Consider the following 13055-nt stretch of genomic DNA (forward strand, 5'->3'; position numbering starts at 1 on the left):
TGGTTTAATGGTCAGCCATCCACATACTTTTGGCCTACATAAATACAGGGTGTCCCAAAAGTCTCCATAAGTAGGGGACTATGTACTGTATGACCAGCACCACGTCAGTTGTCCCTTTGTCCCTGGGTGTACGTTGACGTCCACATCTCGGTCGCTCCACATCACTTCCAGTCTTTTCGAATCTGTTAAGTTTGCCAACAGTGTCGTGTCCTCGCCATGTTTCCTGTTGCAGTCCATCGCAACCTTGTGCCAGCTTCCCGATCCAGCCATGAGGACGATTTTCAATACGTTCTTTTGTCAAAAGCATTCTTAACGGCTGTCTGAAAGAAGTGATATATATGAACTAAGTACAGGTTTTGGAAGACATTTTGCTGAAAAGTTTAATTTCCCCCTACGTATGGAGACTTTTGGGACACTCTGTTGTATATGTATGTATGTATGAATGAAACATCCCTTTTTCAGAAGAGTGCATTTTAAAGATAATTTTGCAAATTCCAAATAAGCTTTACAGAACTTTATTGGAAAGGGTTTAAGCGATGTTTTTCATGCTTGTTCAATGAACCATAAACAATTATTGCACATGCACCTGTGGAACAGTCCTTAAGACACGAACAGTTTACAGACGGTTCGCAATTAAGGTCACAGTTACAATAACTTAGGACACTAAAGAGACCTTTCTTCTGACTCGGAAAAACACCAGAAGAAAGATGTCTAGTGTTCTTTCTCACCTGCGTGAACATGCCATAGACCTGCTGCAGGGAGGCATGAGGACTGCAGATGTGTCCAGAGCAATAAACTGCAATGTCTGTAATGTAAGATGCCTAAGACGGTGCTACAGGGAGACAGGAAGGACAGCCGATCGTCCTCGCAGTGGAAAATTACATGTAACCGTGTGTGTCCCTGCAGACGTGATGGAGAACTTGTAAATGCCTCAGTGGAAGAGTGGAGAAACATCTCACAGCAAGAACTAACAAACCTGGTGCGGTCCATGAGGACGAGATGCACTGTAGTACTTAGAGCAGATACTGACTGTTACTTTTAATATTGACCCCCCCCCCCCCCCCCCTTTTGTTCAGGGACTCATTATTCCATTTCTGTTCATCAAATGTTTTTGAAACTTGTTCAGTTTCTGTCTCCGTTGTTGATTCTTTTTGTGTTAATACAAATATGTACACATGTTAAGAAATTTGCTGGAAATAAAAGCAGTTGAATCTGAGATGTGAGAGGATGTTTCGGGTTTTTTTTTTGTTGTTGTTGTTGTTGCTGAGTATATATAGTATCTAGGGCCTGTAAATGTAAGGGGTTTCTATAGGGACCAGCAGTTAAATGTGGGGTGTGAAAGGACGTTCCTTTTCTTTTCTTTGTTGCTGAGTATATATAGTATCTAGGGCCTGTAAATGTAAGGGGTTTCTATAGGGACCAGCAGTTAAATGTGGGGTGTGAAAGGACGTTCCTTTTCTTTTCTTTGTTGCTGAGTATATATAGTATCTAGGGCCTGTAAATGTAAGGGGTTTCTATAGGGACCAGCAGTTAAATGTGGGGTGTGAAAGGACGTTCCTTTTCTTTTCTTTGTTGCTGAGTATATATAGTATCTAGGGCCTGTAAATGTAAGGGGTTTCTATAGGGACCAGCAGTTAAATGTGGGGTGTGAAAGGACGTTCCTTTTCTTTTCTTTGTTGCTGAGTATATATAGTATCTAGGGCCTGTAAATGTAAGGGGTTTCTATAGGGACCAGCAGTTAAATGTGGGGTGTGAAAGGACGTTCCTTTTCTTTTCTTTGTTGCTGAGTATATATAGTATCTAGGGCCTGTAAATGTAAGGGGTTTCTATAGGGACCAGCAGTTAAATGTGGGGTGTGAAAGGACGTTCCTTTTCTTTTCTTTGTTGCTGAGTATATATAGTATCTAGGGCCTGTAAATGTAAGGGGTTTCTCTAGGGACCAGCAGTTAAATGTGGGGTGTGAGAGGTGGATTTTTGTTTGTTTGTTTGCTGAGTATATATAATATCTATTGTTTTTAAATGTAAGCGGTTTCTATAGGGACCAGCAGTTAAATGTGGGCTATGAGGGTTTTTTTTTGTTGTTGTTTGCTGAGTATATATAATATCTATTGTTTTTAAATGTAAGCGGTTTCTATAGGGACCAGCAGTTAAATGTGGGCTATGAGGGTTTTTTTGTTGTTGTTGTTTGCTTGTTTGTTTGCTGAGTATATATAATATCTATTGTTTTTAAATGTAAGCGGTTTCTATAGGGACCAGCAGTTAAATGTGGGATGTGAGAGGAGGGGTATTTTTTTTTCCAGGTCGACAGGAGGGAACATGCGTCATCACGTTGCTTAATACGTCACACGCCCATCAGAGAGCGCTTGTATTGCTGCAGTTTAGCACGGAACCGGGAGGTGAGCCTCTTCCAGATACGTTTTAATGTCTACAAACACACACTTTATATAACCGTGATGTGTTTGAAGTGGTTGTGTATCCCGGAGTGTGTCCTGAACGCGAATCTGTGTGTATCTCGGAGTGTGTCCTGAACGCGAATCTGTGTGTATCAGGGTGTAAATATAAGGCTCGGGGTTGTCGCTTTTCATGCGGCCTAGTGTGAGCAGTGTAACCGTCCGCCATGTTGATTTCATCCAGTCCGCTACACAGAGAGGTGGCTGGACTTGTTTTCTTAAAACGGTCATTAATGGTTGTAGCCAGGGGATGTATGTATGGACGTTTTAACACACACATTGCTTCCGCGGTTTATTTTAAACCGAGATCTCTAAACCAAGCGCAGAATCTGTTGTTTTCAATCGGTAAATACGACTAGCTGCGATTAGCCTCGTAGCCGAGATGGTGAACGACACTAATGTTAAAAATGCTACTCGATTATATTGTGTGTATATTCTGTAGTGCGGTTTAATTGTTTGGATGAATCCCAAATTGCTCCGTCCTGCTTATGTAAGTTCTATATATATATATATATATATATATATATGGTATGAATAATGGCTGCTACAGTCTATGTAAAGCACTTGCACACCTCAGAGGAAGCCATTTGAGTGTTTTTGTCTCTAAAACCTCTTACTGTGTTCCCTTTCCCCCCCATTATAGTCTCAAAAATGAGCAGTTCAGAGGAAGTTTCGTGGATTTCTTGGTTTTGTGGTCTACGTGGGAACGAGTTCTTCTGCGAGGTTCGTATTGAGCTTCTCTGCTTTCTTGCTGTTCATTGTAAATCCATGTAAATCCAAATCATCCATTGTTTTTATTCGCTAACGCCTCTGTTCCCTGTGTGCGCTCAGGTGGATGAGGATTACATCCAGGATAAATTCAATCTCACTGGGCTGAACGAGCAGGTTCCTCATTACAGACAAGCCCTGGACATGATTTTGGATCTGGAACCGGGTCAGTAGAACCCGTCAGCACTTTTGTCGTTGGGCGAGCCTAATTATTAAGGCAGACTCTTTTGTTTTGTTTTTTTTTAGCTTCAGGTCAGAAATGTGGGCACTTTACAACATAGCAGTCTACACGTACGATCATGTGTAACAACAACAACAAAAGCATAAATAGGGCATTAGACCGTATTGTTCTTAAGAGCACAGCACGGTTGAATTCAGGATTCTGATTGGTCACCAGGTGGTGATTAGAGAGATAGTGAGACTGAGGGAGGGACGGGGAGACTGAGGGAGAGAGACACTGAGAGAGAGAGAGAGACGGCGAGACTGGGGGAGGAAGGGACGGGGAGAGAGGGACAGCGAGACAGAGGGAGAGGGACACAGAGGGACGGAGAGACTGAGGGAGAGAGACACTGAAAGAGAGAGAGATGGCGAGACTGGGAGAGGGAGAGAGGGACAGCGAGACACAGGGAGAGGGACACTGAGAGACACTGCGGGAGAGGGACAGTGAGAAGAAGAGAGACTGAGGGAGAGGGACGGCGAGACTGAGGGAGAGAGACACTGAGAGAGAGAGAGAGAGAGACGGCGAGACTGGGGGAGGAAGGGACGGGGAGAGAGGGACAGCGAGGGAGAGGGACGGAGAGACAGAGAGAGAGAGACGGCGAGACTGGGGGAGGAAGGGACGGGGAGAGAGGGACAGCGAGACAGAGGGAGAGGGACACAGAGGGACGGAGAGACTGAGGGAGAGAGACACTGAAAGAGAGAGATGGCGAGACTGGGGGAGGAAGGGACGGGGAGAGAGGGACAGCGAGACACAGGGAGAGGGACACTGAGAGACACTGCGGGAGAGGGACAGTGAGAAGAAGAGAGACTGAGGGAGAGGGACGGCGAGACTGAGGGAGAGAGACACAGAGAGAGAGAGAGACGGCGAGACTGGGGGAGGAAGGGACGGGGAGAGAGGGACAGCGAGGGAGAGGGAGGGAGAGAGACACTGAAAGAGAGAGAGATGGCGAGACTGGGGGAGGAAGGGACGGGGAGAGAGGGAGAGAGGGACAGCGAGACACAGGGAGAGGGACACTGAGAGACACTGCGGGAGAGGGACAGTGAGAAGAAGAGAGACTGAGGGAGAGGGACGGCGAGACTAAGGGAGAGAGACACAGAGAGAGAGAGACGGCGAGACTGGGGGAGGAAGGGACGGGGAGAGAGGGACAGCGAGGGAGAGGGACGGGGAGACTGAGGGAGAGAGACACTGAAAGAGAGAGAGATGGCGAGACTGGGGGAGGAAGGGACGGGGAGAGAGGGACAGCGAGACACAGGGAGAGGGACAGTGAGAGGGAGAGAGACACTGAGAGAGAGACGGCGGGACTGAGGAAGGGTCAGTGAGAGGGACACAGAGACGGCGAGGGAGAGGGACACTGAGAGACATGGCAAGACTGCGGGAGAGAGACCCAGAGGGACGGTGAGACTGAGGGAGAGGGACAGCAAGACTGAGGTAGAGGGACAGCGTGAGAGAGACGGCGAGACTGGGGGAGAGACGGCGAGACTGGGGGAGGAAGGGACAGGGAGAGAGGGACGGTGAGACGGAAGGAGAGGGACACTGAGAGACACGGCGAGACTGTGGGAGAGGGACAATGAGAGGGAGAGAGGGACAGCGTGAGAGAGACGGCGGGACTGAGGAAGGGTCAGGGAGAGGGACACTAAGAGAGACACGGCGAGACTGCGGGAGAGAGACACAGAGGGACGGCGAGACTGAGGGAGAGGGACAGTGAGAGGGAGAGAGACACTGAGAGAGAGACAGCGAGACTGAGGGAGAGGGACAGTGAGAGGGAGAGGGACAGTGAGATGGAGAGAGACACTGAGCGAGGGAGAGGGACACTAAGAGAGACACGGCGAGACTGCGGGAGAGAGACACAGAGGGACGGCGAGACTGAGGGAGAGGGACGGCGAGACTGAGGGAGAGGGAGGGACAGTGAGAGGGAGAGAGACACTGAGAGAGGGACGGCGAGACTGAGGTAGAGGGACAGTGAGATGGACAGAGACACTGAGAGAGGGACGGCGAGAATGAGGGTGAGACAAAGGGAGAGGGACGGCGAGACAGGGAGAGACTGAGGGAGAGACTGTGGGAGAGGGACGGCGAGACTGAGGGAGAGACTGTGGGAGAGGGACGGCGAGACTGAGGGAGAGAGATGGCAAGACTGAGGGAGAGACTGAGGGAGAGACTGAGGGAGAGACTGAGGGAGAGACTGAGGGAGAGGGACGGCGAGACACGGCGAGACTGAGGGAGAGGTACGGCGAGACTGAGGGAGAGACTGAGGGAGAGGGACGGCGAGACTGAGGGAGAGACTGTGGGAAAGACAGACAGTGAGCACTAATCTGAAGTCTGTTCCATATCTGTTGGGCTTGGTCAGAAAGTTAGTCGGAGCGCGTCCCTGCACGTGTGCTCTTGTTCTCAAAGATGCAGTGCGTTTTTATTTCCCCGTCACCTGTAACACGCAGCAGGATTTCATTTAGTATTTAATGTAGTATTTAATCATGTTTTCTCCCCGAGTTGGTCGTAGTGCTGGGTTTGAATCTTTATTGCATTACTATGTTCAGAACGCTCTTCCTTCTTGCGTCGGCGTTAACACTAAACGTTTTGTCTCTCGCTCTGTCCTGCCAGATGAGGAGCTGGAAGACAACCCGAATCAGAGTGACCTGATCGAACAGGCGGCCGAGATGCTGTACGGCCTGATCCACGCGCGCTACATCCTTACCAACCGTGGCATTGCTCAGATGGTACAGCGCCCCCTTGGCACTGTTTAATGCATTGTCCTAGTGGTCCTAAAGGGCTTCACTGAAGAATCATTTGTATCCTAGTCAGTTTGAGGTTCTGTATATCGTTAGTGTATGAGAGACGGTCGTTTTCATTCTGCCTTTTTCTGTTGTAGCTGGAGAAATATCAGCAGGGGGACTTTGGCTATTGCCCTCGTGTTTACTGTGAGAACCAGCCTATGCTGCCTATCGGTGAGTTCCTGGTTAACAGTCGTATCCGGATCTTTCCAAGGCTTTTCTTTCTTTAACACCGCAGCTCAAAAATGCTGATGAAGTTCTTTTAAATCCTATTTTTCCACGTCGAGTGCCCGCATCGCTGTTAAGTTCAACAGGGGTTGATATTAGCTAGACTTCTGTATTAGCGATGCTATAGTCCTGCGTTTTGCTTGGTGAGATTTTTAAACGACTAAACTGTAAAAAAAAAAAAAAAAAAAAAAAAAAAAGAATAATGGAGCTGACGTTATGTAATACAGTAAATAAAGCGAGCGGGTTTTGTTGGTTAATACGGGAAACTCTGCCGTAGTCGTTATCCTCGTGTCTGAAGTAGCACATCCTCGACAAAACTGATATGTTTAACCGTGACACTTTCGCAGGAGAGTTATATGACCGCTTTATGCTGCATTCGATCTTGTAGTAAACGTTTGTGTGTTGGATCCACTGGTTCTACAGAACTTTCTCGTTTGAAACGCTGATTTTGCCCATCCGTAAAGTGCGAAGCGCGGTCCTGTCACAGCTCATTTGCATTTAGCGACGCCCACGAAACTCCATAAAAGGTCAAGTGCACAGACAGCTGAGAGCATGAAATGACCACTACGTTGAGAGAAGGAGGGGGGGGGGCCAGAAAGACTGACGTGGAAGCTATTTTGACTTGCTTCTACGCCAGTTTTTAAAAAAATGAACTCTTAAAGATCTAGATCGTGTTTAATGGGGGGGGAGTTGGGGTTCTGACTGGGAAATCTGTCCGTCCGTCCGTATCCAGGTCGATGAACGAGGTAGCGAAGATCGTATCATCGGTGCACGCTAATTGATCCGGCAGATTCCGAACAAGTAGCGTTTGCAGGTGCGTCTCAAAAAAATTAGGGTATCGTGGAAAAGTTCACCCCCTCCCCCCCGTAATTTACTTCAAAAGGTGGAGCGGAAATCAAAAATCTGAAAGCAAAGCGCTCAGGTACGTACCCTTCTTGTTCCAGGTCCTTGGGTTGGTCATTTTGTCAGCCACCAGTTTAACCGAATCGGATTTGTTTGTTCACGCTGTAGTGACATTCGCATCCGTTGTTATAGTAACGGCTGTAGTGTGCGGTGTTTATTTGCCTGCCGCTGGGGTTTCACTGTGGAGTGTTTTGCATGAGGTTCTGAATGAATGACGAACCTAAAAGAGAGATTTTAACAAAGAAAAGAGACGTGCTCACCTCTCTCACTTTTACTCATGCTGCGTTTATTCCATGGTTTTGGGTTGCTGGGTTTTTTTTCCTCTTCTTCTCCATATAGGGAATGCTTATTTGAGAATACTCTACACACCATATGATTTGATCAGATCTGATAGAAATCGCATATACATGTAGTTTATATGATTTTTGTTGAAGAAATCTTTCATGCTGAACAAACAGATTTGAGCTTTGTGTCTAAACATAGGTTTAAAAACGTATGGAGAAAAATTATGGTAATTTCTCTTACCGTAATCAAGATATAATCTTAATAATTGTGTGTGTGTGTGTGTGTGTGTGTGTTTTATCATTCTTTTCTGTAACATGCGTATGTTCCCGTGTGTCTTTAGGGCTGTCCGATATCCCAGGCGAGGCCATGGTCAAGCTCTACTGTCCTAAATGTATGGACGTGTACACGCCGAAGTCGTCCCGGCACCACCACACCGATGGAGCTTATTTTGGAACCGGGTTCCCCCACATGCTCTTCATGGTGCACCCCGAGTACCGGCCAAAGAGGCCTGCCAACCAGTTTGTGCCCAGGTTCGTGTCCTCTCGTGCTTTTTTTTTTTTTTTTGGTCCCCCCCTTTCCTCTAAGAGTGACTACGTTTAATGAGACGTTCAACAAGGACAAATGGGTGTGATGGTCAGGTGTCCGCAAACTTTTGCTCCTCTAGTAGTGTAGTTCTTCCGAACCAGCGCATCAAGATGGATTGATGAGACACGGGGGAAAAGATTGATGCCATACGACTGGGCATTTCTCAGATCAGTTCGGTTCATTGAGCTTACTGCAACGCAACAGTGGAACAAACGATCTGGTTTAGGTACAGAACACGTGTAGAGTACAAACCACATGTTTTGACTACCGTGATGAGTTTCAGTGCGACATCGCTTCATTTAAACCTATCCGTTTGTTTGGTTTACGGTGCAGCACGTACACTTAACACCATAATGTTAACAATCCCGCACACACTACTGCTCAAAAGTTTACACACACACACATTCTTTATTTCGATTTATTTTAGAAAACGACGGCACGATTATATTTTTGTCTACGACACCGATTTCACACATTCAATCACACACCTTCACATCAAAAGGCTTTTAAGATCACGGGGAACATTTGTCGTGTGTCCACAAACTTTTGACCGGCAGTGCAGCTGATTGCGGAAACTGTATTATTGTAGAAAGCAACCACGACAACAAAAAAATATAGCTGCAGTCGGATATTTTCCGATATGTTCTGTGCTGTCCTCGTCTACATGACCTTGTTTTACTCTTCTGTCTAACCCAGGCTCTACGGTTTCAAGATCCACCCGATGGCGTACCAGCTGCAGCTGCAGGCAGCCTCCAGCTTCAAGAGCCCTGTCAAGGCCATCCGCTAAATGGTGGAAAGAAGGGAAGGGAGGGCTGGAGAGACGAGGGAGAGAATCTGTGTCTGTCTTTACATCGCCTCGCTCTTCACCAACAGAACCATTTGTTTTATCTTAGGTTTGTTTAAGAGATGTTATCCAGTACCGAGAGAGTGGGAATATAGAACGCGCACACACTTTGGATAATCTGTAAACGTTTCCTCTTCACACTCTCTCTCACACACACTCACGCACACACGCACACACGCACGGGGCAAGGGGATACCGTACCGTGCCGTCATCTGTGTTTTCCATGTAAAAAAAACCCCTCCCTTCTTTCAACTTAACGTATCAACAGGATTTATATAATTGGTGAATTGTGACGGTGTGCTCGTGTTCACAAAGGCAGTGCAACTCACCAGTCCTAGTAAAAACACCAAAGTCTCCTCCCTACACACCTCATGCATGCGTTTCCTCCTTACACCGCTTCTACGGTAGGCAGAGACTGTTGGAGAAAACAAAACAAAACCGGGCATCGGAAAGATTGGTGGTGGTCTGTTTTTGGACACTACCGAGTTTTCCTATTGGCTTAATTCCTCAAAATTCTCAAAATGGAGCGTGCAAGATAAAATCCGGCTAACGCGTGCGCTGCTTTTTCTTTTATTGTTTTCTTTGGACGAGATGTTAATTTTTTGCCGCTTTTACTGAAACCGAAAGCCGACCGTCTCTGCCTCTGTCAGTCCAGAGCGAGCGTGGGCCGACCCCTCAGACGTCGCTTGTCCACTCGTTCCTGCCAGCGTTATTTATTCCATCGTCCACATTTTGGAAATGTGTTTTATTTTCCCTTCCTGTTCTTAACTTTGCATCTCTGGTTTCATAAAACGGCATGTGACTGCAGGATAAAGATTAATTGAAAGCGTCGATGAAGATGATGATAATTGTTACTCTAAGTGGTTTGTGGTTTTTGGATTGTGTTTGTTTTTTTCGGTATCTTTTGATTTCTTTTTTTTTTCTTCCTTTAGAGCTGTCAAGGAACCAGGGTTCAGAATTCAAAATAAACTTTTTTTTTCCTATAGTTTGTGCCCTTTTGTTCTTTACTAACTCCATTTAATGTAGCGCGTAATCAGCACCGTTACTGTTAATACTTGAAAACGCCAGCCCTGTGAAGAAACAGGAAGCGGCTCTGTACAGTTATAATAAGGTAGAGGTCCAGTTCAGGTGTGTTGGAGCAGGGAAAATGACACAAGTCCAGAAATGCCACGAGTTAATTCTTTTTCTGTAATGGAATTTTAAGATCTCAAATGTATTTTTCTTGTGATTTCGAGAGAGGTTATTTTCCGAGATCACGTAGCAGTCGCACGCGATCATTACGTCGTTGTGGCACGTTTGTCGATTCTGTAGTAATTACATCTTGTTCCTGAAGATTTTCATCACCGTTTGTCAGCTGCAAAGCATTTAGGTGGCATCTCTCAAACCTCATGCCGTAACCATGGAAATAATGACCAGGTCCCTCTGAATGAAATACAATTATTTATCATTTATTTATTTATTTATTTATATTACACTCTCACACACACAGGCGCATCTTAAAAAATTACAATATTGTGGAAAAGTTCATTTAATTCAAAAAGTGGAACTTTCATATATTCTAGATTCATCACACATAAAGTGAAATATTTCAAACCTTCTATTTTCATTTTAATCTCGATGATTACGGCTTACAGCTCATGGAAATCAAAAATCCAGTATCTCAAACTATTTGAAGAAAGAATTTATAATACAGAAATGTCGACCTTGTGAAAAGTATGTTCATTTATACGCTCGATACTCGGTCAGGGCTTTAATCCTTTTGCAGGAATTACTGCATCAGTGTGGCGTGGCATGGAGGCGATCAGTCTGTGGCGCTGCTGAGGTGTTCTGGAAGCCCAGGTTGCTTTGATAGCGGCCTTCAGATCGTCTGTATTGTCGGGTCTGGTGTCTCTCATAGATTCTCTACGGGGTTCGGGTCAGGCGAGTCGGCTGGACAATCAAGCACTAATACTATGGTCAGTAAACCAGTTACTAGTAGTTTTGGCACTGTGGGAAGGTGCCAAGTCCTGCTGGAAAAGGAAATCTGCATCTCCATAAAGCTCGTCAGCAGATGGAAGCATGAAGTGCTCTAAGAAAACACACTGGACCAACACCAGCAGATGACCTGGCAACCCAAATCATCACTGACTGGAAACTTCACACTGGACTTCAAGCAGCATGGATTCTGTTCCTTTGCTCTCTTCCTCCAGACTCTGGAATCTTGATTTCCAAATGAAATGCAGCATTTACATTCATCTTCCCCGTGATTGTGATTGTGTGTACTGATCCAGACTGAGAGATTAAAGCCTCAGGAAACCTTTACAGGTGTTTTGAGTTAATTCGCTGATTAGAGCTCTTCTCAGGTCATCAGGACATCTCTGTATTATAAATTCTTTATTCGAATATTTCGAGATACTGGATTTTTGATTTCCATGAGCTGTAATCTGTAATCATCGAGATTAAAACAAACAAACAAACAAAAAAAAAGGCTTGAAATATGTGTAATGAATCTAGACTATATGAAAATTCCACTTTTTGAATTAAATTATGGAAAAAATGAACTTGTTCACAATATTCAGATTTTTTGAGATGCACCTGTGTACATGTATGTCAAATTGAAAATTGCTGTGGTATGAACACGTGGAATAAAACACTAAGGCACATGCTGTTATAGTAACTTCCCTCCACTTCACACAGGATCATGGTGGATTATTTTCCTCTAACAGCATGCCCCCAAGTGCTTTATTCCTCAGTTATTTCAGGTTATCCTTTTTATATACAAATGTTTTGTTCATGTAAGGTGCCTATAATATAAAAAAAATGTCATGTAAAAGAAGACAGGTTTCTACAGTGGGTTGCGTGCTTAGTATTTGTAATGCTGAAGTAAACATAAAACATGGTAAATCCTAGATCATGAAGGTCAGGAAGGACCAAAAGCAACTTTCCCGAATGTTTTTTCAGACCACGCTCTTTCGAAATGAAAATTTTCCACGAGTGACTTACGTTTCGCCGGACGCTGTCCCGCTGCTACAGGAAGACCATCGTCCTGGTGTTAGTGTGTCATTTTACAGCAGCAGCAGCAGTAAGTCATCTGTAGCATCCATTTCTTCTTGTCCAGATAAACACCAATATTTAACAATATGAATTTTGATAACCTTGTTGTACAGAAAGTTTATTTAAAATAGCTTAAAGTAGGTGTAAATGTCCAAAGGTGTGTAAAAAAATGTCATGTGGTGTTCTGTACTACAGTGCTGACGCTCTTGAGACTCAGTGATTTGCCAACGTGTCGATTTTGTACCACTTTTACCCCTTCCCAATTATCCCAATGATCCCAATGTTCAGGAATGATGACAGTGACTACTACCGACCACTAGTGGTATAGTGCCTGTAAGTCAGAGGCCAATCGCAGCTTCAAGATATTTATACACCACGATAATTATACCACACAAACTAACACTAATCCACCGTGTTCACAACATTAAACAGAGAAAGTGCGCTCCTGTAACACTCACCCCTTCACAACTTGAGGTTCTTCCTCACCGCTCCGAGTCCACGAACCGATGTTTCTCAAAATGGCGGCCATGCCGGGCAATCAGTGCAAAGTATAAAGGATAATCACTGCGTAATTTTGTCATTCTCACCCTCTCCATCGTAATCTACCAACATACCTGATTGATAATCTTTACCTCCCTCTCCGTCTCTCCTTCTGTCGAGCCACACATGATTTTATGGAGATGTCAGTGATCCTGACCCTTTCTGCTCTCTGGTCCTGCCTGATCTATCCTGATGCCCTACCGCTGGATGGAGCGCTCATCAACTGGAGGCTACAGCCTGGAGATTGCTGAGGATGGTACCGCTTGAAGTCCCATGGAAATGGTTTTGGACCACAATTCCACATGGACGTTCTCGCTGTGGTTGCTGGGACGACGGTCGCTGTTATGGCCTTAGGACTGTAATTACCACATGCAGTTTTACACTCAGGTCTCCTTTAGTGAACAGTGGACTAGTTCAACAAACAGACTTCATAT

The 13055-nt window shown here is 45.4% G+C and overlaps 1 protein-coding gene across 2 annotated transcripts; it reads left to right on the plus strand.

The window, feature by feature from the left end:
* The first annotated feature begins 1274 nt into the window (after positions 1-1274).
* Positions 1275-10033, plus strand: csnk2b (casein kinase 2, beta polypeptide). Of its 2 annotated transcripts, none has more exons than XM_053638820.1 (7): positions 1275-2396; positions 3094-3173; positions 3282-3384; positions 6034-6149; positions 6302-6377; positions 7960-8149; positions 8901-10033. In XM_053638820.1, exons 1-7 carry the CDS (start codon positions 2264-2266, stop codon positions 8989-8991), a joined length of 789 nt encoding a protein of 262 aa, XP_053494795.1. In that variant the 5' UTR covers positions 1275-2263; the 3' UTR covers positions 8992-10033. The 2 variants fall into 2 exon arrangements, with proteins under 2 accessions (XP_053494795.1, XP_053494796.1); XM_053638821.1 differs by lacking the exon at positions 1275-2396 and adding an exon at positions 2423-2940.
* The last annotated feature ends 3022 nt before the right edge of the window (positions 10034-13055 follow it).

Source organism: Ictalurus furcatus, chromosome 12, assembly GCF_023375685.1.
Source record: "Ictalurus furcatus strain D&B chromosome 12, Billie_1.0, whole genome shotgun sequence".
Taxonomy (NCBI): Eukaryota; Metazoa; Chordata; class Actinopteri; order Siluriformes; family Ictaluridae; genus Ictalurus; species Ictalurus furcatus.

Excerpts from the sequence above, each read along its gene's own strand:
- csnk2b (XM_053638820.1), top strand. The coding sequence starts at position 2,264 with ATGTGGGATGTGAGAGGAGGGGTATTTTTTTTTCCAGGTCGACAGGAG. Across the intron at positions 3,385-6,033 it reads GATTTTGGATCTGGAACCGG|ATGAGGAGCTGGAAGACAAC; the intron begins GTCAGTAGAACC and ends CTGTCCTGCCAG. Across the intron at positions 6,378-7,959 it reads CCAGCCTATGCTGCCTATCG|GGCTGTCCGATATCCCAGGC; the intron begins GTGAGTTCCTGG and ends GTGTGTCTTTAG.